General features: G+C 37.5%; 1 protein-coding gene across 6 annotated transcripts; it reads right to left on the bottom strand.

Annotated features, from left to right (window-relative positions):
• r3hdm2 (R3H domain containing 2) lies at positions 1–23,830 on the bottom strand. Of its 6 annotated transcripts, none has more exons than XM_007548535.2 (25): positions 23,672–23,830; positions 23,320–23,539; positions 22,895–22,936; positions 21,904–21,990; positions 21,650–21,773; positions 21,083–21,161; positions 20,408–20,467; positions 19,605–19,745; positions 19,131–19,239; positions 18,295–18,390; positions 17,134–17,183; positions 16,504–16,557; positions 12,140–12,375; positions 10,809–10,984; positions 10,177–10,275; positions 8,718–9,011; positions 7,495–7,630; positions 5,929–6,086; positions 5,505–5,644; positions 5,212–5,312; positions 4,105–4,274; positions 3,764–3,908; positions 2,672–2,766; positions 2,065–2,149; positions 1–1,504 (listed from the first exon to the last, which is right to left on the bottom strand). In XM_007548535.2, the coding sequence occupies exons 2-25, from the start codon at positions 23,476–23,478 to the stop codon at positions 1,122–1,124; spliced, it is 3,219 nt and encodes a 1,072-aa protein (XP_007548597.1). In that variant the 5' UTR covers positions 23,479–23,539; positions 23,672–23,830; the 3' UTR covers positions 1–1,121. The 6 variants fall into 6 exon arrangements, with proteins under 6 accessions (XP_007548597.1, XP_007548606.1, XP_007548587.1 ...); XM_007548544.2 differs by having other exon boundaries at positions 17,134–17,165; positions 22,895–22,939; XM_007548525.2 differs by having other exon boundaries at positions 22,895–22,939.
• Between the last annotated feature and the right edge of the window lie 112 nt (positions 23,831–23,942).

Consider the following 23,942-nt stretch of genomic DNA (forward strand, 5'->3'; position numbering starts at 1 on the left):
TGTTTTCATAGATTTTTCGACTTTTATATTTTTAAAAACAAACAAAAATAACAGATTAAATAAAATTTACAGTAGACATATGCAATCATTGTGCACTTTAACTACTTCTTCTGATACGTTCTGCACGGCTGTCAACGAAAAACGCAAACACAATGGGGACGTCGGGGCGGAGGTCGGGGGCCGGGCGGGGCGGTCTTCGGGAGAGAGGAAGAGGGTTGAAGAAGTGAGGTAGAGGGCAGCAAAGAGGAGCAGGGATGAAGAAGGAAGGAGTAAAGGAAGGCCTAAACTTCGTCACTCGGGAACGAAAGAAAAATCACTGAATATATAGTTTTCTTTAATTCCTTACATCACTTATATAAATATATTGAACCCTCAAAAAAGGAAAACTTCTGAGAAATAAAGAAACAGCGCAATACAGAAATCCACAACAGCAGTAAGGCAAACGGAAAGCAAGAGAGGAGAGCGCAGTGACACTACATGAGAGGAACAGAGAAGCAGAGAAAGAGAGGAGGAAGCGTGAGAGGAGAAATGGCAGCTGGGGAGAGCAGAAAGGGTGCGCAACTCTGCGTATGAAAATTTATAAATATGTGAGATTCAGAGACAATCGGGACGCGGCGAGCTGAGGAAAGAGAAACGGAGGGAGGGAGGAGGAAAAGGTTTGACTGAGATCGACTGTCCAGTGTGTTTTTGTTATGTGCTACGTGACCCTGTTACCTGCACCTTGTGTATCTGTCCGTGTCTTTTGGTTTGTTTGCGTGTGTGTTTGTGTGTGTGTAATTGTATCATGGCAGCACACATTCCACGGCAACAGTGAAACACATGCTTGCGTGTCTGGTGTGCTCTTCTGCTTTATAAATACAAAACAAAACCAATGAATAAAAACAAAACAACAAAAATCTGATTTGCAACCAAACACCAGCAACCTCATGATTCACACCTTCTTCCCTTTTATACATTTGACACATCATTTAACTCAAGTTTTTTTTGTTTTTTTTTCCCCATTTTGATTTTAAATTTTACACTAAGAGCAGTCCCACTCAGTTGTCCTTCCTTTTCCACCAAAAGTCTCTGTGTCTGTCTCTGTCGGTCTGTCTGTCCTCGCCCTCTCCTCTCGTCTCGTCTCACTGAGAGCTGGCTCTCTCTAGCACACGAAGGTCATAGTTCTTTTTGGCAGCCCGGAGTTTGAAGAGGCTGGCTCCGCTGTTGTTGAGTTTGAAGGAAGCACTCTGTGCAGCCATGGTGGTGGGGAACACTGCAACTACTGTGTAGAGGTGCGCTGGGTCGTGGCCGTCTCCCTTCCCTCCCCCTGCTCCCATGCCGACCCCAGACATCGCGCTGGCTCCGACACAGGGACCGCAGCCTCCGGCTACTCCTCGGCCTCCCTGGGGTTCCTTTAGCCACTGGATCTTAGCGCCGCACATCGACAGCTGGTTGAAAAGCTTTTCGGCCTCCGGACGTGAAATCCCCTCCGGCAGGTCGGTCACCTCGAGTACTCGACTCACAACTGGATGAGAAAGAAGCAGAGACGCACAACATTTTGATTTCAGTTTAAGAACTACCCAAAGTAGAAAAAAAAAACACAAAACGCGCAAAACACTCACAAAAAGAAAAACAAAAAAAAACTAGAGAACACATATCCTCGGAGAGAGATCTAGAGAGACACAAGAGATAAAAAAAAAGCGACACTCTGATGTTTGAAAACATCAGAGTGTGACATGTAGTGATAAAGAACCATTTCTGTGATCGAACAGGGTCATCTCCAGTATTATTTTTAAAAGAATATTACAAGCCGTGTCATACATTGCATGAGTAGTGCTCAACATTTGACCCTCCCATGTATCTCTTCATTGTGCTGCTTAATTTATGAATGCTAACATCCCAAAGGGGAAAATATTCCAGTGGTGATTTTTAAAAGGCAGCATGTCTTTGCTGCCATGTTAAAAAAAAAATGCTGGTAACATGACTACATGTGCATTAATCTAAGGTCTGAGACGTACTTTTAAAAAACTACAATACCAGAGATTTTAAATAAGATACCTGTGTCTCATGCAGTTTCCAACTTACCAACATCTGTGGTGCCAAGATCTGTTGATGCAGATTTGAGTGTTTGTTTCTTTCCTCGTGCTCCGTGTTTGATTACTCCTTGGCCCTAAACACACGAACAGGTTTTAGAGAGCTCAATAATGCGTTGCAATAACTCTGCAACACCAGGTGGCGACATAAGCAACAAATGGAGGCCTTAACCCTGTGGTCTCCAAAAGCAGTCCTCAAGCGCTGCTGTTCTGAATGTTTTACATCTTTCCTAGCGTCTTTACTTAAGGACACCCTGAGGAGGTAATCCACATATTCAGCTCAACTGTGTTAGAGCAGTAAGATGCATAAAACATACAGGACATCAGCCACTGAGGACTGAACCTGCAAGCCTGATCAGTCTCTGTGCATCATGGGAGGAGAGAGTTCAGGCCTGTCACAGACAGGAAGGCCTCTCAGAGTTTATTATCTTGTAATCTAGCAACCAAGTTTGTTTCCTTTCGCTTAATAATTCAGAAGATTCAACATTGTAAGTCTGGAGAACAATATTTATTCAAATGGACAAATCATAGCCTGAATTTATCCCTAATGAAGCTTTATTTGATATTTTATTGAAATAAAAAGAAAAGCCCAGACTAACCTGGTGGGAGTTATAGGAGGACTGGCCATGCATGAGGGGTGGAGGACACAGGCTGTACTGGAGAGGCTGCCCCAATAAAGAGTATCGACCGTCACCTGAAGGACATAAAACGCACATCAAGATCAAAACTGCAAAGTTTAAATGTTTGATTTGAAAAAGCTGTGTTCATTAAAAATAGAAGAAGAAAAAAACATCTTTACATTTCCACAGCAGCAATTTAAAGCTTTTAGGAATAATAATACTAATAAGAATAAGAATGAGAAGGAGAAGAAGAAGGAAAAGGAGAAGAAGCATATAAACCACAAAAGTTTTTTTTTCTTCAGCAGCAGGAGGATTTTGGTGAATACAAATGGAAATGCCCAACAAATTGTTTTTCTGAGATGCTGTGCTGTACAGACGAGAATTTCAGACTGATGCAACACCAGGTTTCTACGTATAATGGTGATTTCCAAATCTTTGATCTATTTATCAGTAAAGACGGTGTGGCTCAGAGTTTAAATAAATATAGGTCAGAGGACAGACATGAGGTAAAGTCATGTAGAACGTCTGACCCCGTGGCATAAAGCCAGTCATTTCAGCATGCTGAGGCGGAGTGATCTCACTACTGGTTTGAGGCCAAAAGCCACCTGGTCAAATTAAAAGGTATGCATGAAAAGAAAAAAGGCGATGTCATGGTGGGGGGTTTATAAACACAGCTAAAACCCAAAGATAGAGAAGGTTTTTTTTTTAATCCAACCAGATTTTGATATACAACATGGTTAGTAGAATTTTTTTAAGTGTAGGAGTACTTGATAATTAGGAAATATTTACAAATACAAGTTTTATTACTCTCGAGATAAGAATCTGTCTCTGAGAAATATGAAACATGACGTGGCATAAAGTTAAGGATTCATACTATAAACAAACTTTATTTATCTCTCCATTTAGGGTGGAGCTACAACTGCAGAATATCTGGTTGTTCAAAGTACAACATCACTGGCTGGCTGTCAAAGATAAAAATATAATGTCTTCACTCTCGCTCTCTGGACATTTTGTCCAGGAACATCAGGATCTGATTTTATGAGGGTTATTTATCTGGACCTTTACACGTACCCTGAGCCGGTCCTCCCGGCCGTTGAAACTGGGAAATAAGGGGTAGTGGTCCGAGGCCTGGACATACGCTGTTGACACTGCCAGAGGGAGATGGGGTGGGGGACTGAGTGGGAGAGGCAAGGGGACTGGTCAGCTGAGTGCTGGCCTAAATAAAGAAAAAATAAGATTAGTATGATATTGGTTATTAAGTGGACAAAAGTTTTAATTCAGCACCTACACACTAATGTAAATCATTATTACAATTGACCAGAGAAGGATGATGGAGATAAAAGAATAATAAAGGTATTGCAATAACAAATAACATTATTCATAATCAAGAGGTGTTTGATGCTTTTGTTTACCTGTGGAGTGTTGTCAGGTTTGTAGAGCTCTCCTGGCTTGCTGGGCCGCTGCTCTATGCTGTAGTACTTGCACGGGTTCCACTGAACGAGAGGAGGATTCTGGGAAGGCTGCGGTCCATTGGGGACACTGAGTTGCATGACCATCACCCCAGGCCCTGGAGGAGCCACTCCTGCGGGAGCAAAGCAAAGATAAAACCAAGATAAATGGATGATTTATGATTTATGAGACAGGGAAGAGCTGACCTTATCTGTGGCCCTGTGCTTTTTCATGTGCAGCCAAACATATTAAAGATTTAATTCAGCTTAAATGTAGCTTCAAACTACCCACTGAAAACAATGTTTTCTTTAACATGTCTCTAAAGGCCACTGTAAAATTATAAATGCAGAGAATGGATTTACAACTGTAGAAGTTGAAATACAAGGAATGATTTGTAGTCAGACTTCAAAACAGATTTATTATAAAAACCGTCAGACTGTCAATAACAGAACTAGAGATAGTGAAGTACCTGGAATAACAATCAAATGCTAAAACTAACTAAATTTAGTCCCCAACTAGAAGATGAGCCAAGTTAACTTGTGAAGAAATAAGCATATAAGATTGCAGAGTTAAAAAGAAGATCAAAGGGTAGCTTGACACAAACAGAACAGAGTGAAGGACAGCATGTCACATGATAGAGTGACTATTGTTGGAAACAAGTTCAGGTTTGATCAGGAGTAGAAAAGAAAAAACGTGTTCGGTTTGTTTTTTTCAAACATTGCCTCTTTCAAGGACATTTATTTACAGCTCACGCCACAAACCTGAGTGACCTTTCCCCCACAGCACCTTTCACCCAGTTTTGCAAACCACAGATGTGATTCTATTACTGTCTGATGGCTGATTAACTTTGCTGTAATCTCAGTTAGTTATGCCGTAAATTTCAAATCAGGCATATTCTCAGTCTAGGTGATGTGTACAGCCAAAGTACAGACTCAAAAAAATAAAAAAAATAAAACAAATAAGGGACTTTTGTATAAGAGTAAAATATTTAACAAACAGTTAAAATGAATTCTTTGTATCATTATTATTGATAATAGTAATTTTAAGTACTTAGTGACAGGAGGCCATACCTGAATATTGCTGTTGCAATGGTTGAGGGTTGCAGGGAGACGGTGACTGTGTGATCTGAAACTGCTCTGAGCTGGGAGGCTGCAGGTAACCTACTGACGGGCTAAATCACAAACCAGAATCAAAGCTAAAGGTTACTTTCTAAAAGTAAAAAAAAGAGAAAATGTTAGTCTACAGCAATCAAAGATGATAAAATATTATCCTGATTTTTCAAATATGTTGAATTAATATTAAAAAGAATAACATTCAAATTATATGAGGTCAGGTGGCAAACATTTCACACAAATCCTTGTACCTTGTGCTGTTTTGCTGTGTGGGTGTAATAACACTGTAGTAGACAGGCATAGGCCCCTGGACAGACTGGCTGACAGGCACCATGACCTGCTGCTGGTACTGCTGCTGCACCACTTGCTGATTTTCATTTGCCACTGGCACCTAACGCAAGAAATGGAAATATTGAGTGGGAAGAAAATGTAAATGGTTTTGGTTCACAAGAGTTAAAGTCAGACAATAAGTTATTGTCTAGGTGTCAACTTCAAATTTTAATGCTAATCAAACCACATCAGATTTCTAAGCATTTAATTCAGCTCCAAATATATCCCCACTGCTGCAACAAATGTATATTAGAGCTACAGTGAAGTAGAGCAACTCTGCAAGCTGAATTTATGCATGATTTCTAAAAGAGTGACATAAAACAGACGAATCAGAAGAGCGCAAACCTGATATGATGGCATCTGTGGGTATTGAACCATTATACTTTGCATTTGGCCTCCAATACTCGTTCTTTGGGAATTGAGCAGACCAGGATTTGGAGGCTGCTGCACCCCCATCATGTTCTGATAGCTTGGCTGCTGGCTAGGCATCATGGTCTGCAGACCTGATGAGAGCACAATACAAAACCAGACAGAGGTTTGACAAAGTATTCAATTTAATTTCAAATGACATATTAAAAATGCAGAAAAACCGTGCGTTTCATGCCAACTTAAAAAGTAAATGATTCTGATTTTATCAATTATCATCAATAAATAATTTCAAAACGTATAAGTTCATGGCTTATCAAATTATGAGTGTTCACAGTTAAATCCAAATGGCAACTATAGTTGATGCAAGATCTCACTGACCTTAGTATTTATTACCTATGCAGACTGGCAGACTACCATTTCAACTCAAAGTCATTTCAGCTGTCAACAATGTTTATCGCTCAATATATTAACACAGATCAACTTTGCATAGCGTAAATTAAAGAGTCCAAATGTTGTGCCACTTTTTCCTTGAAAGACAGAGAGTTGAATATTGATCTGTGCCAAATTTACTTAACTGAATAATGCAGGGAAAAGGTTGTTTAAACCAAACCTTTCACCCGAATGACTCAAAGTAGGTCAGAGACAGCAAGTCTATTCATCGTATATTTCAGTTTTAAGTACAACACGAATCAAATATGTTAAATATCCTAAAAGCGAATATTTGTCAAAGTAAAGATCGTCAAGACAGACAAAGTATTGAATATTACTAATAGAAACTATGACTTAAACACAGAGAATAAGGACATGCAGATTAGATCCCCTGTAGTGACATGAGGGTCAGATCAAAATCGTGCCAACAATCTGTATTTGAAGACCCTGATGAAACAGCTTTCATAAAAAAATTCAACAGGAACTGAGATGAAAAATGTTACAACAAAAATGATCAGTGGCTGTGGAAGAAGATAGCTGAAGCAAGATGCCAGTTAATTAAAGATAATGGCTGAATGAGGTTACATTTTCTAACTTTGACTAAAAACAAGACTGAGGTCATCTGGTTTGGCAAATCATATCTCTACTCTTACGCAGTTGATGTTCTTTGATGTCCCAGTACGTCCAGTACAAGTCAGGAATCTGGGTGTTGTTCTAGAGAGCAATCTCACTTAAATGTCAGAAAAAAAAACTCCTCTCTTTTCTCTGCTCTGTAGCTGATTAATTATTTGGCGTTTAGTATTGAGTTAGTTTTGAATCTCAATTCAGTTTTATTTACTTTTATTACAGTTTTTACTCAATTTACTATTTTATAATTGTGGATGTAATTATGAAGCATTTTGGTCAACTGATGTGTTAATCGTGCTGTACAAATGAATTAAACATCGATATTAAATGTGTCAAAGCAGAATTTTTTTCAAATCAAATGACAAAGAAATGTGTGTTTTCTAACTTTGGCGATGTGCCATGAGAACACTGACAGAGCTTTTTCAGCCACATTACAGTTGAAGTAGAGACTGTTTCAAAGTTTGCAGTACATCAGAATGTACTGACCTGACTGCTGATTGGGCGGAGGCATTGGTTGTGTGCGTTGGGCTTGATAAGACACCTGGTGAGATATAGGTTGGGACACACGGTACTGCTGTCCTGAACTGGCGTACTGACCAGGAGGGTAGTATGACACCTGTATCTGAGGAATGAAACAACAAACAGATCAGAGAAAGTCCAGTTGAGAAAAGAAGGCATTGCATTAATCCCCACTTCTTATTTATTTGGTTAATTTTATTGCATCAATGACTTCCTAAAGTGTAGTGAAAGTATATGTTATCGGGACTTTTAATTTTAACTCGACATAACATAGAGTAAGAGTTGAGCAAGCACTATTCTGAAGCCCATGATCAATATTATGATTCTCATTAAACCTGGAATATTAGATTTTAGCCACAGGGGAGTCAGCAGAAATGAGCTGTGTGATGTATCGCCCCCCTTACAAGTTGCCATGGCAAAATATTTCATTGCTAGTTTCCTCATTCTGCAAAAGTAGAGGGACAAGAGCATAAGAACTGGGGTTGTGCTTCGTATGGTAAAGCAAACCAGCTTTAAGCCGTTTAAAATTAAGAAAGAAATTCAAGGTCACAGTCTAATAAACTCAAACTGTAAGATGGCAGACGGAGCCAAAAGCTATCAAACATGTAAAACAAAACATATCTGTTATTGGATTGTAGCAGCAGGTTGTCTGAATCAGTTATTGAAACAATGTTGTGAGATCTGAATAAGAAAACAACACAGACATAACCTGATATCTACTGAAGAAAAGACTGATAAGTGATAATCACTAAATAACCGTCTGCAGCTCCAAACTGATCCCCACCAGTAAATTACAGTCACATTTATTGAAGTGTTACTTTCTGCGGAAGCTTTCAGAATATTCTTGTCCATATTATCCTTGTTGCCAGTCACACAAATAAGTTTTATTTTTATAACAACAAGCTGTCTGTGACAAACACAATTAAACCTGCTGCAGTGGAGAAACGGAAAATAACTTTCCACAGTATTTCCTGGATGAAAAACATCTCTGTACATGTAAATGGTATTATTTTCTTCTTTAAACATGTATTGAAGTCTATGAAAAAATGTTTTACACCGCACACCTGCAATGTAAAGAGAAATATTTTTGAATACTGATGTTAGGAGCTATGCTCTTCCACTAAAAGTTTAAAGATGAATTTGAAACTATATGCGACTCCTGTAATCAGACGTTTGTTAAACCCACATACCTGTTGCGGTGGAGGGGGCTGGATGTAGCCCTGCGGCGGTGGAGGAGCCTGTATGACAGTCTGGGATGGAGGAGGCGGAGGCGGAGGAGGATGCGGGTGTCCAGTATTGGGCTGGTAGCCAGATGGTGGAGGCAAAGGCTGACCTGTCGTAGCCATGATGTAGCCAGGCTGGGGTGGGGGGTGCTGCGATAGCACGGTGGGAGGGGGCTGATACATGGGTGGGGGCTCAGGGTTCTCGCTGGAGCCCTGCCGACTCAGAGTCATTTGTGTGAACTGGGGTGCCAGCTCATCTCCCTGGAAACAATGGGAATGATTAGAATGATTGAAATGGAGGGTTTCAATTATGGCATGCACTCCAAAGTCAGGACATTCAGTACAGCTGGATCTGGAGTTTCATATTTTACAAAATGACAAAGTGATCATAAGACTCTATTAAAAATATTAATAGCTTCATAGCATTTCTGTCCAAAATGTGTTGTTATTGGAAACCAACTGTTCTGAAAATACTCCCGTTATCAAAATGTCTGTGAAAATGTTTGTACACATGGTGTTTCAGCCCTACTTTACAGTGTAGGGCTGAAACCAATGACTAGATTAATCAATTATTGAAATAATTGTCAAATAACTTAGTAATTGATTACTGATAAGTGGAGTATACAGACTCACAAAAATGCCATTTTGCTGAAACAACACCACATTCAGAGCAGCAATTAAATAAAAACTGCAAAAATATAAATCTTGTATTTAAGATAAAAAAATATACAACTAATATGCTTATATTAGTATAAGCATATTAGTTATGTATACTAATATTGTATAAGCATAATTCTAAAAATCAGCAGATTAATCAAATTGATAAGTGACTGGTTACTAAAATAATCATTAGTTGCAGCCTTATAACAGTGATATAAGTTTTAGACATGAGCAATTATTAACAGCTGGTCATATGTCAATTCATTTGCCAACTGCCATAAAGCAGCAGAAGAAAACCACAATGAAAGGACAAAGCAGAACTTCCAACGCTGTTAAAGAAAAAGCATGCAAGTTAAAGACCATAGCCATCAAAATATTCTGTGTGGAAGTATATAAAAAACAGTAACAAATCTAAGTCTGGAAATGTTCAGCTGAAATCTAATCCATAGATCAAAAGCAACCTTGTTCCAGACAAAAAAATAAATAAATCATTATTTCTTTTTTAAAAGCCTTCACCCAATTATTTTTTTTACCACTTTTGCTACATCTATTTTAGTAAAACTGATTAAGATGTGTTAGTGTGTACGATGGAAAGAAAATTAAGGCGGCTAAATACCCATCTAATAATAATGAATAATAATAATGACAGCAAAAAAGCAGAATGAGCTTTTTCAGTAGAACCATCCTTTATGTTTGAAGATGTCAGCCTTGATGTAATCTATGACTAAAGTAACAGAAGTAATGAAGTTACAAGAGGCATCAGTACCATTGTGTACTGCTGGGGAGGAGAAACTGGCAGGAGAACCTGGGGGCAGGAGGGGCTGGAGTAGGAGACAGGCTGAGAGGGCTGCAGAGACGCCACCGGCTTCACACACCAGAAAGAAAGAGCAAGTGTACAGGCAGAGGATAAAAACAGTGAAGAAAGGCAGAGAAGAGGGCAAAATGAAGAAAAGAAAAGAAAAGAGAAGAGAAGAGAAGAGAAGAGAAGAGAAGAGAAGAGAAGAGAAGAGAAGAGAAGAGAAGAGAGAATTATGAAGACAGGAAAAATGAGGGTTAGAACACACTGGTGAAGTTTTAATGAGCAGAAATGAGAGAAATGGAAACTGAAGCAGTTCTTTAAATATGCAAATGCAACACAACCCATATTTAAAATAAATTGTTCTAACTACAAAGAATGAAACAAAGGGAAATGTCTAGAAATATGGCTTTATCCTGTTATATCTAGCATAAAACTGCATATAATCAAAACTTCAGCATTGTCTCAGGATTACCCACCTTGTTAGACTCTCAAATACTACAGACAGTTGATTTAAAGACTGTTCCAGTTTGGCCTTTAAACATTTAAAATAATTCTATTCCTCATTTATTTTTTAATTGTAATGAAATCAAGGCTCTTACCTGAGCAATCATGTGGTTGCCCATGGGGTGCTGCTGCGGGGTGGGTAGCAGAGCGGTTTGAGGTGGAGCCTGGGGCTGCGGCTGCTGTGGCGGCTGCGGCGGGCAGGGTAGGAGGCTACGGCTGGACTGGGAGACAGAAGGCGGCGGGCAAACATCAGGACTGACTAGAGGCAAGCCTGGAAAGGAAGAGGAGACAAAAACACCACATTTGCAGTATTTTATTTTCCACTATAGGCTTCCAATAAAATCTTCACAACCGAATATAACTTACAAGTAGTAAAAATCACTACTTTGCCATTATTAGTAATAAGCAACTGAACTTAATGTCTATATTTAATTGTCTTCAATGAGCCAACAGCAGAGTCAGCTGTAAATATTGCTGTTTATAGAATGTTTCATCATTAACTGGAAGACAACAAGGTGATGCATCATCCTGTCCTCAATTTTGATTTAATTGAAATGTGCATTTTTTTAACTTATTTATGCACAAATCATAACAAGAGGACCAGAAAAAAAAGCAGCAATACGATGTTTTCTGGTGAAGAAATAACTAGTACAAGACTGTGACTATTATGGTGTGTTGCGCCTGTCGTGTTGCTTTGCTACTCAGCTTTTGCATTTTATAATTCGAAAGTTAGTGCTTTGAAGTATTAAACCCAATGGGTTTCTGTTTCTGTCACATAGGATATAAATTCCTGTGTGAAAATGAGTCATAAGCCTCTCCTGGCATCTGTGGTGCTAAAAAAAAAAAAAAAAAAAAAGCCTCAATTCAATCCTCAAACAGCTTGGTCCGCAAATCACAAAGGTCTCATAGAAAACAAAAGTGTTTCATATAAACTCTCACGTTTTTAGTAACTGATAATGGACTAGGTCTGACTTCATGTCAGGTACTTTCTGAAAAGTTCAACAAGATTTGATAAATGGCCTTAATGACTCTGCATGGTTACTTTGCTCTATGCAGGCAAAATTATTATGCCAAGTTTATATTCATTCTATTTTGGGGTAAGCTTGTATCAGTAGGCATTATTTCACTTATTGTTCAAACACTAAGATGGTTGATTTTTCTTTAACTCAGTCATCAACTTTAATAACCATCTGTGGTTCTTAAAAATATACAGAAAACACTTTTCTAAGGAAGATTACTTTGCAGTGAGACAAGTTTCTATTACTTGTAGTATTTTGGAAAACCCGAATATATCCAGAGTTGACCTGCAGTTAGAAAGGCACATGTATGCAATTAATGAAAAGTTTGTTTAACCTAAAAGTTGCTTGTTCTTAGGCCTAATGAGATTTACTGAACAGACCCGAAAGCTTTTTCCTTCAGTCCCTACCAGAGCGAGAGCCCTTGCAGCTTCCCTGTGATCCTTTGTTGCTGCCAAGGCTGTCCCCTCTGGTGAGGATGGAGATGCCAGAGAAGCTGCTGGCCTTCGTCACGGGTGGCCGAAGGGTGCGGTTAGAACTGTCTGAGTCGGTACTGCTCCAAGGTCGTGGCTCCAGACACTTCATATCACTGTCTGTGCTGCTTTGACGACTGCTTGATGCTCGACTGGAGCTCTCACGGTTCCCTCTAAAACACAACAGAACAGGGAGGATCAAGATTTTACAGTGACCACTGTAAAATAGAAACAGTTGAGTCGAGAAGTGAGGTAAAGTTATCAAGTGCAAGAAGTTAGCAAAAATAAGCAGAGGTAGAAAGTCAGTTGCACTTAAAATTATTCAACCTTTTTAAAAATTATTCTTTGGCAAAATAAAGGAAATCTTTTTTTTTATGATGGTCCTAATATTTTTTCAGATCTGCCAGGGATCACTGTTCCCCTTGACAGTACAATGATACCAAAGCTTCAGCTTCCTTACAGGCAGAACAACATTTTCTCCTAAGATTTCCTGATAATGAAATTCATCTTGCTCTCCATATGTTGCATGTGTCCAAGCCAGAGGGTGCATGATGTTATTTTCAGCCTATACTTTTTTCAACTACCAACATATCACGGATCCATTGAGATAAAAAGGCTAAATTTTGATTCATTCCACCTCTTAGCAGAACCTCCATACCTTTTTGGCTTAGTAATTAGTAATGCTACAGGAAATTGTAGCAATTGTATTTTATTCTATTGTTGTGCTTTTGGGTCAGTACAGGTGTACATTTTGGAGATCAGGCATGGAGTATTTTCAGCATTTTGGCATTTACACTGGAAACTAAAACTAGCTGCTGTTGCCACCAAGTCTTGGTTCAAGTCTTTCAATTACTCAAGGGTTTCTGAGTACCTGCCACCTCAGGAATCTGATGGCAGCCTTGGTAGCCTCCTTGTTCTTCCATAGCTACATAGCATAGCAACCCGTGCTTCCAGTCAGACCTCTAGGAAAATTTAGCGACTTTTCAAGTTTTCTTGTCCTTTCATCTTCTTAAATTTTCTAAATGATTCCTTCGACTTAGCCGTATTTCTAACATGCATTCAAATGTTATTGTTAATTAGTCCGAGTATTTGAGCTGTTTTATCTCAAGCACACCTGGTGCACCTAATCAAATCCTCGATTGTTTGAATCAAGGGTGCTTGAAACCATATCTGATTAACAAAATGTCCCTATGAACAATTCTACAATAGTAACTGAAAAGAAAATTTAATGTTGAATTGTTTTTCTAAAAACCCTTGTAATAGTCTTCTTTAGCTACCCTTATTAAATTATTGTGCAATATGTTTATTGCAAACACCTATTATTTGCAGGTGCAGAATAATATTACATGCAACTGTATAGGGATAAAGGAGAGATTAACTATATAAAAAAGGAGGATGTGTTCTTGGAGTATTTGAAAGAGAGGTGTGGGTAGAAGTAGACACAAAAGAAGAAAGATAGGCAAGAAGAAGAGCAGAGTAAGGTCATCAGCAGCTAGGAAGGATACAGTTTGACAAGCCTCAAATAGAACATTCAACAAAGATGCATATTGGCTGGTTTTGTGTAACCAAAGTACAGACACAGGCAACATATCAAAAGCAAATTATTTTTGGTTTTCAAGTACACAACCACACACACATTCCCACAAACAAACCCACTCATGGGTAGAACAAGCATGCAGGGGGAAAAGATGCTTCAACATCAACCAGGTGTTACTCGGGTGAGGAGATGAGAAAGTTTCACAATTTCAACTCGCAACAAAGCAAACCATGTAAGACTATGGGCACAGTTTATATCAAAGATCTTGTGAATGAAATGACCATCAAAAGGTGCTAAATACAAGGAAAGAAAAAAAATCATGCCCTCTTCAAGTAATAGCAAATGAGACAAATATCAAAATTCTAACACTAAATGTATAAACAGTATAATGTTAAGAAGTAAATGTGCATCGACACTCAGGCTCACACACACCACCTACAAGATGAGCACTCGGTATTTTTACTCTCTGCCACCCTATTATGATATGAAACTGTCACTCTGGTAATGGCCACACTACATGTGCAACCTGTACTCAACAGCATCCTGCCCATCAAAAATAACAATTCTGCAATTTTCAAATAAAATAAAATTTTAACTGTCAACACTTGTCATCTTTGTATGTATTGTCATCCTAGAGGTAAAACACAGTGATGAAACATGACTATTTATGTAGAGGGGAAAATTATACATTTTTTAAAGGACTTGCAACTTTGTTTATGGTAGAACTGATTCAGATTATAAAACACTACTGAACAGCAAGTAGTTTTTAATGTGGCTCATGAATATTTCAGAAAGACTAATTAATGGAGGAACTATTTTGAGGCTGTGTGCTGCTCAACCTCTTAGGGAAGGGTGAGTGCAATGACGCTCTGAACAGGCTGGCACGCACTGGTTTCACGCTGCAAACAAAGACGATGCCAGGATTAGCAAAAGAAGAGAGCAGAAGGGATTCTGCTGTTGATCACATGAGATTTGATCTCAATTTCTCACGCCAGCAAACCTCTCACATGTAAACAGAATAGCAAGAAAAACCATCAGTGGACTGAATATGATGAATATGAATATGATCTCAAATTAACCGAAGCACTGTTTAATCTGCAAAAGCCTGTCCTTACAATACAAAATATTTAAGATGGCATGTTAGACATTGAAGTTACCTTAGGCAACAAAGTTAAAAAGCAGGTAAAGAACAAGAAGTATTCAACAAAGAACTTAAGTGTTTGAAGGTCTGTGAATGAAAAAATAATAATTACTACTATACTGCTTACCCATCATTGTTACAATGCTATAGATCACATTTGGAGAAGTTAATCTGTACAGTCTAGCTGATGCTTACACAGATCACAAGCTAGATCTTCAAAGCAACATCCACAGATTGAGCCGTTATAAAACCTGAATTTCTATCATGGGAAATATAAATAGAGGAACATCTTAAAAGGATGAAAAATAAGGCGTTCTGATCAGATGCAAGTAGAAACACTGCTTAGTAAAGACATGCTAATTTCACTCAACAGTCCCACTACAACCCCACTAGAAACCAGCTGTTACAGCTGCTTATAAATGGTCAGGTTTGTGATGCTTCAATGGTCTGCAATGACTGCGACCAATGATGCTTGAGTAAAAAAAACAAAAAAAAAACTATGTGATTTGCACATCAATACATGTGGGCCCAAGATGGAAGAATATTTTGTCCATTTTAGCCTAAAACAGTCTAAGTTAAACTTTCTGGACCACCTCAGACACAAGTGAATTACATGTGATGGCAATTCTAATGAATGAGACAGACTGGGAGAAAATTTTGACAGCATAAAAAGTGTATGAGCATCCTGAAGTGTGATTACAACTACAACTTATGTCTAACTTAGAAGTTTACAGCTGGTCAGAGCAAGATTAATGCAACCTTGAAGAAAACAAAACTATATTTAAAAAGACAACCAAAAAAAAAAGACATAAAGCCTTAAAACTGTCTGGCCAGACTAAGATAGAGGCTGAATGGTTGCACTGTGTGAATGACTGGTTCTCTGGATGAGAATTAAGGTGGGACAGATGTGTGTGTGCACAACAAAGAAACAGCATCTCTCTGGACAATGTTCAATGTGAAAAAGACATTATGTAGCATATAAACTATAAATCATAAATGATCTTGGTTTGTTGATTGGATGAATTCACTTCAGAAGGTTACGCTTTCCCCATGTTAGCACCTGCAGAAAAGTGGTCATTGGCTCTGCTAAGAATGTTTTATATTTGTTTGGTCTAATAATCCTACAGAAAATAAATCTAAGATTTCACTATTTGTCGATATTAAATGGAATAAATTTTGACCTATTAATAAAATTAGCACATCTCAAATTTTAAAAAATAAAATTGTTAATGTAAAAAAAAAATAATTTATTCTTCTAGATTTTAATGTTATTTTAAGTTCTGAAGCACCATCATGTTAATTTCCAAACGAGTTTTTTGTTGGGTAACAGTTTGATAATTGCACAGCTAAATCAACCACAAAACAAGCAGATCACTGTGAAATTGATGTGGATACTTTCCATTGAAGTGTAGCTGATGGTAGAAGGGTGGAAGGGTGAGTAGATCAGTTTCCAGTGAAACCACAAAGCAGCCATGCATCCACGGTGCAATGCTAACGTAGCCATTTATCAGCCCAGTACGCCAAGCAAAGATAATAATCACCACAGGTCACCAATGTCATCACCAGACCACTTTCAAAAAATGGGCATGGCAACACACTAGTGAGTCAGCAGCTCCCCAATACCTAAAGATCTGTCTCCTCTTTTGAGAGCTAGAGCAGTAGCCCTCAGTGGAAAGTCTGTTGGGGTTAACATTAGGAGAAAATGCTCAGGTTACAAGTCTGAATAGGAGGACAGGAAATGGCTTAAAGAAAAGGAAAGGTAGGAGGTAGACACAGTAAAAAAATTTTAAAATACCCTAGAGAAGAAAGGGTAAAATGCACACAAGGCAGAAATTCAACTCATGAGAAGCCCACGCTGCTTCTTTGTCTCACTCTCAGCAAATTAGGCCCTTATCTACCAAGCTAAATGTTGAGACTAACTGCTGTGTGACCTAACTCATTAGTAAAAACAGCAAAATTACTAAAACTTAGCTTCACAGAATGTATGATAAACCTGCGTGTCATAATAAATAACGTAGTAGTTAATGTAAGTGAAAAATAAACATCTTTAAACAAGTTATTTCATAGATTCTCATTAAAGGAAATACTACAAAGACAAGTTTAGAGGAACCAATGTACAAGTCTTGATTACCAATGTCTTATGATCCCCCTTCTCAACTGAGAACTAAATAAGCAGTTTTAATTATGAAAGAGGTGAAAACGACAGTTATATGAAACACACACAAAGCTATCCAAAGGAAATCACCAACTTACCTGTTGTCATTGATGTATCCATTTTGAGACGACTGCAAAAAAAAGGACACCTGCACATTATGAAATGCATAATTCTATTAGTGACACGTTCCCAGCATCATTTTGGCTTGTCAACATTTCAAAATTCAACAGTTTAGGCTACAGCGAGGATTTTCTACCTAACTGATGCAAATGCTGGCTTAGCACCAGGTTTTTCCATTTCTACAGCTGCCAGCAACAAAACATCTGTTCTATCACAACACTAAGTCTTGGCCGGTCTATAAGGAGAGAACCACTTTTTTCAGAAGATTTGAGGCAAACAATCAAATCAGATGTTGTGATATCATGGTTAAAACTCCTGAGTCAGTCTGGCTTCTAATCTGCCCAACAAACACTATTTAGAGCTGCATATGTAAATGTGGGTAACACATCCACTCAGAAAAATGTTGATTACAGAGATCGCTTGGCTGGGGTTGTTCACAAATGCTGTCAAAATGGTGTATTAACTGAACCTGAATTAGCACTGGAACAGTTTTGGTGGAAAAGCCTTAAGAAAACCCAGCAGGAGTTTCCTCCAAACCAAAGATTACCCTTATAGGATATAACTAATAATTTGTTAGCACTAGATGATTACGGTAAAATAGAAAAAGGCACAATAACTTGTTTTCCACTGTATAAAAAAAGAATTACTTTAATAATAAGGCCTTCAATGCCATATTTTCCCTTTTGAGACATTCTTACATAAGCCTTTTAAGTTTAGACAAAATACATAATGTACTTTTTCTTCTCTTTTTTTACCTGTCTGAAAGTCTCTTAAGAACAGCATGTTCTACAAAAGGTTGCACAACTTTCTTTCCCTGACGTTCTGAAAGTGAAGCAATTTCAGATTGTCCTAATGTAATTATCAACTTATAACTGAAAAGCAATTACAGTGTACTTTCCTTTACATAGCATATGTTAGTTCAACATATTTTTTGTATAACAATTTTTTTCCTGATTTCCTGACTAGTCTAAAACTTACCACAATTTTGTAGTTTATATAATTAAAATACCCAAGACATCTAAAGCTTCTCCAAATAATTGCTCAATAATTAGAAAACACTCAAAAATCTTCTAAGCAAATGTTGCAAACATGATATAACATGAAAGAAAGAAAAAGGAATGTAGAAAATAAATACTTACTTCTCGGGCAAAGATCCTGTCTCGTACCCGCTGATATTCTTCTTCTCGCTCTTCAATAGATTTGCTACGCCTCCCGTCCTGCAGTGGCACACGGATCTAAAATTTGCAAAGACAAAATGTATTATAACTTAAAATGGTAAAGAAAGTGATAATATATCCCATGTTTGTTCACCTCGCTAAACATGTCAAAAAAAAAAAAACCGGGAAAATGCTGAAAACAATTTGGAAGGTCAAATTATAGGTCCAATATTCAAATGAAGAATCTATCTCTTCTATGCAAACAGGCCTAAATAAAATTATTTCAGCTTAAAGAAAAATGCTGGACCAAATTAAATAAAGCACTAAGAAAAAGTACCAAATCTTACAAAGGTGTATGGGTAGTTTTAAACAAATGGAAAATAGTGCAGTTGTTACTTTGAAAGTGGACAAAGTATAGAACATGCTGAGATTTCATAACTTGCCAGCAGGGCAATTTTGAAACAAATGGCCTGCCCTGTCATTTAGCTGTAGTCGTGACTCCTAAAGAGGAGAAAGTTTAGTCGTTTGACAGCAAAGTGGACAAACTGCAAACTCCTCGTCTGCATTGCAAAAACTACTGTTCCAGAAAGTAACAGTGCTGACAAATATGCAAGTTTTCTCTTTTTCAATTCTAAGACTATATGTATCAGGATTTAAAAGAAAGAAACCAAATGTGCAGATAGAAGATTAAGCACTTTGTTTTTGCCTCGCTTTGGTTTACTTGACACCTTTTGTGACTTACTGACCACTAACAAATGTATGTCGGTATAAAAAAAGTATGGTGATTTAAATGGATTTGGTAATGGCAACCAACCAACCTGATTATCATCTTTGTCCATACTAGCATCATCTCTTTTAAGGATGAACTTCTTCTGAAAGTCCATGTTGCGTTCATCCTTGATGTGTTCAGAAAACCGTTGCTCTGGGCTGTTGGATAAAATATAATGAACAGTTATTCTTTAAAGGATGCAAAAAGACAGTGAACCACATTTAAGAGAAGGCAAAAGGCAAGGAACTAAGGAAAAATGTTAAAAAGCTTTTTCTTGTAGAGTTGACCTTTGTCTATTCATCTATTCATGGTTCATATATTTTGTGAGTCCAAGTTACTCGCCAAAAATCTGCCTAATCACAGATTTTTCCACGGCACATATCTACTACGTTCCATCATCTCCAAATTAAAATCAAAAGTATTTTGTATGCCAAACAAGATAGCAAATGAACTTCATAACATGTCACTAAACAAAACTTCAAAACATTTATAAGGTTACAGTACTAAATTGTGACACACTCACATGCGAGTGTTTCCAGTCTTGTTGATGATGACAGCCTTTCCTGTCTGATCTACGTTGTGATCCATGCCAAAGTAGGCGGCCACACGATGCAACAGCATTCGATGATACGAAGTCATCTGAGGAAATTTCTTATACTGGTTACTGCAAGTGAAAAAAAGCATAAGAATAAGTTAGTAATTGTTACATGACCTTTAAGGTATTTGCTCTTAAGTTTAATTCTTTCTTGATGACTGTTGAAAAAGCATAAAAAGAGAAGCAAGAAGTTGGGACTTGAAATTAGGGGTGAACCACAGTAGGTATGAATGTAACTGTGATATTATTGCTGAATACTGAGGTGGCTACATCAGTAGCAAATAATGCCCATTTTCCTCCCTCAATGCTTTCTTTTCCAAAACAACATAATTTCAATCACTCTCTGTGAGCTGTAGCTTCTCAGTCATTAAAAATGGGTATCAAATGGTAAATAACTCAGCCAAACCGTCTTTGTTGGTATGCTTAGTGTGAATGTATGGCACTCAAAATAACAGCCCATTAAATTGTGCCATCTAGGCATCACTTTCAAATGTGATAGTGGACACATTAGGATTGTGATGATGGCCAGGATTCTCTACTGAGTAGCTCTAAAATTTAGAGCTATTTAGAGTCTAAATGTAACAGTTATTTCTGGCACATAATGGGGATCCTGTAGACAAATGGGAAACTCACTCGGAAGAAAAGATTAATGCACTAATGTAACAATCTAGGAAAAATAATATGATCTTTAAGTGTAAAAATAAATTCAGTGTAATGAAAGACATATTTACTTGTTGTCATTAATGAACTCCAGGATATCTTGTTCTAGTTTAAGCAGCATCATTCGATCCCTGGGGGGTCAAAGGGAGAAAACAAATTAGAGAATTCAGGGGGACCACTGAGTCCTCCATTTAAAATATAGTAAATTCGTCACTTAAGTTTGAGAAATCAATAAAAACAAATCATTTTGATGGTAGTTAAGAAAAAAATACCAGAAGTTTCTCTACATGCAAATTGAAGGCATTAATCTAACCACTTTATAAGAACTCTAAAGATCAACTTAAGCAAGAAAAAAAATGCAGAAAAACATGCAATGTGATAATAGTATGAACATTTGCACACAACAATAGCAATTGCGATTACCCAATTAGCAACAATATAATGATTTTACTACTTTGGTAAGTCTATTTTGGTAAGTCTTTAAGCTGTACAAGCTCCACAGCAAAAAAAAAAAAAAAGTGTATAGAAATATTATCATCAATTGTATTGTTATCCATGATGGAAACAGATGTGGGATTCTGTGATTACTCTAAATACATTTTGCGTGAATATTTACAAAGTGCATTAACAAATAAATTGCATTTATTTTTTATGCCTAAAGAAACAAAATTGCTTTACATCACTAATCTGTTTGGATTATTTACTATGTTCATTATAACCTTATAAGTCTTTGGTTGTACTCATACCTGGGATTGTTTTTCAGTGTGTTGACCAAAAACTCATGAACGTCGATGCCTGTGGAGTCGGTGTATTCCTGACTGGAATCTATTGGAGGAAAAAAAAAAGAATGAATAAAAATAATTTCACTAAAAACAAACAACCAAGAAACAAAAAATAAATAAATAAATAAATAAAACAAGATACATTGTGAACATATGCCATATGAAGATGTCTCAAGTGGCTGAAGATGAATAGACATGTTTCATGCTTTGGAAAATAGTCAGATATGTGCTAGCTGTGTTCAGAATATACAGAGACAAACACCCTCTAGAGGGCAACATTACTTCTAAACCACACTGCACAGACACACAGGTAAGCCATTTCATCTCTGCTCCTCTCCATATGACACTGAGGAGTCTTGCAGAGAAAGAATGCAGTGTACTATAATTGTTTTATTTGTACTTTGAAACTGTTTCAAAAGTATCTCTTAGCACTGATGAGAGACATTCACATTACAAAATATCCTACAATCTAAAGAAGCACAATGATGTCAGTCTGGTACAAACAACGACCACCATCAAACCTTGTCTTACCACGTGACAGCATCTTTCGAGGAGTCTTGTCCTTCTTCTCCTTTTCTTCATTTTCATACTCGTCCTTTGAAGACTTTTCTTCCTCTTTGTCTGATGGGCAGCTGATGTGAAGCTGGATGATTTCCTTTAGACACCAACAAAAAAAGTGCCTTTTAATATTTGTAATGAATAAAAAAAAGAAAGCTCAGGGATGAGATAAGAGTTAAAGACTGTGGTAACTGGTTCTGTGGGGAAAAAAAAAAAAAAAGTGGTACCGATTCTGGGGGTCCATCGTTGGGGAAAGGACCAGAGGACTCCTCGCATACTGCCAGACTCCGTACTAATTTCATTTTGGCATTAGACTGAAACAAACAAGATGAATTTGAGAAGAAATTTGATCAAATATGATAATACAAAAAACATCCAGATTGAGATTTGATTTTTTTTTTCTTTTTGCATTTTTCTGTCAAATATTTGACATGTTTGATGTTTACAATGAGAAGAATAAAATAAACTTTCAAATACAGCACAACAATTGCCATGTGTGCGAAATCTAGAGGCTAGTTGTAATAAGACGGGTTATTGTCTTTGTTGCCTAGTTTTTTCCATTTCTGCTTCCAAAGAACCCAATATATATTCCAAAGCATCATAATGCAAAAACCTGCCATAAGCCTACAAAAGGGCAAATTAACTCCCATAAAACATGAAAATGGAAAAGAAAGATAAAAAGAACAGTTTAATATATAAACTGATGAGAAAGTCACTGAACTATGTAGTCAGACTATAAACTGAATAGACGGTTAACCCCGCTCCAAGATGATGTTTTCACAATAGCCATTTAATAATATTTTAATAGCATGTATACACTCATCTAGTAAGCAAATTTAGTTAACTGGAATTAGTTTAAAAGAAAAGCGCCTAAGAAAGATGTATTAAACCAATTCCATCTGTTTTAAGAAATTATCATTCTAGTCTCAAAAGAAATTGGCTTGCTCTGCTATTTTTTTCTCATTATATGAAACATTCAGTTAGTTCAACAGGTAAAGTGCAGTTCCAAAGCCTTACTAAGGTCAGTAGCACATTTACTGTTAACCTTCTTATCAGATTTAGGATTTTAAGCCAATGATATAATGCAGACAGTTGACTGTAGGTCAGTGGATTACAAAGCCGGAAGGATGAAAAGATATTCCACGCAGCAAATGAGCAAAAAGTCATTTCAAGCACCAGGATTATAAAGTAATATCAATTATGCTGAAATTCACTTACCTTGGCCCTTTTCCTGCCATGGCTGTGGTTAGTAGCCCGCTTCTGCTATTAAAGCAAAAGAAAAGTAATACTTTAATATTAGGGTGCAATTCAAATATCCATAACAATAATGGATTAGAATTAGAAGCTATAAAAGTCAAAGATTAAAGGACATTCTATTCGCAGCATAAATATTAAGTGACATGACAAACATTTCTGTTTTCTTAGGCCTCTGTATTGTTAAAGCACAAAAATGACAAAGATCTCTATTCAAAAACTGATTTAAAGTGGACATCTTCCTGTCTCAGACATCCATGCTGCTGTAGAGCTCATCACACTGTGCAGATCAGGTGCAACTTTAAAGCGGAGAAACCCGCTGAGAAACCAAGTGAATTTATTCATCGAGTGAGATACAGATAGGACTTCTCATTGTCACATCCTCTTACCTGTGCATCCTGTGGAGAGTTATCATCTGGCTCTGGTCCCTCTCCTGTCCCATCCTTGGTGCTCTGTGGTTGAGGAGAGCTTTTACCTCGACTGCAGGGCTCGATTTGTAGCCCACTCTCTCCCTCCTGCTGGATGTCTGTTGTCAGGCTCAGTGACATCTTCTTAGGGGAGGGGAGAGGGTGGGAGTGGGGAGGGGACTGGTGGAGAACCCAGTAGTGGCTATGAGAGTAAAAGAAATTTTTCAGAAGAGATTTAGTTGTTTTTTTTTTTTGTTTGTTTTTTTCTTTGTTGTTTTTTTTTTACAATTGAGCACAAAGTTTTATGCTGTTCCTTGTCCTTTGAAGTAGCTACCTGTTGGAGGTACCAGGTCTATGTTGAACTTTTTACAGTGAGTGTGAGTAAGAACCACACACAGGGAGATGAAGGGAATCCACTAAGGTCGTGTACTAGGCTGGGCAGCAGCAGGGGGTAAAGTGAATTCCATAGCAAGCCTTGGGTCTTGGGGTAAAGGCTGTCAGGGAAACAAAAACAACAAAAAATGTAATAAACTATATGAAAGGTACAACTTAAGACAGCAAAATGGTTTTAAATGCAAAATAACTGTTTGGAGATGCACAGAGAA

The sequence above is a fragment of the Poecilia formosa genome, unplaced genomic scaffold (assembly GCF_000485575.1).
Source record: "Poecilia formosa unplaced genomic scaffold, Poecilia_formosa-5.1.2 Scaffold2, whole genome shotgun sequence".
NCBI classification, from domain to species: Eukaryota; Metazoa; Chordata; class Actinopteri; order Cyprinodontiformes; family Poeciliidae; genus Poecilia; species Poecilia formosa.

Excerpts from the sequence above, each read along its gene's own strand:
- r3hdm2 (XM_007548525.2), bottom strand. The coding sequence starts at position 23,478 with ATGTCACTGAGCCTGACAACAGACATCCAGCAGGAGGGAGAGAGTGGG. Across the intron at positions 6,087-7,494 it reads TCCGCCCAATCAGCAGTCAG|GTCTGCAGACCATGATGCCT; the intron begins GTCAGTACATTC and ends TGCTCTCATCAG. Across the intron at positions 3,909-4,104 it reads AACCTGACAACACTCCACAG|GCCAGCACTCAGCTGACCAG; the intron begins GTAAACAAAAGC and ends TTCTTTATTTAG.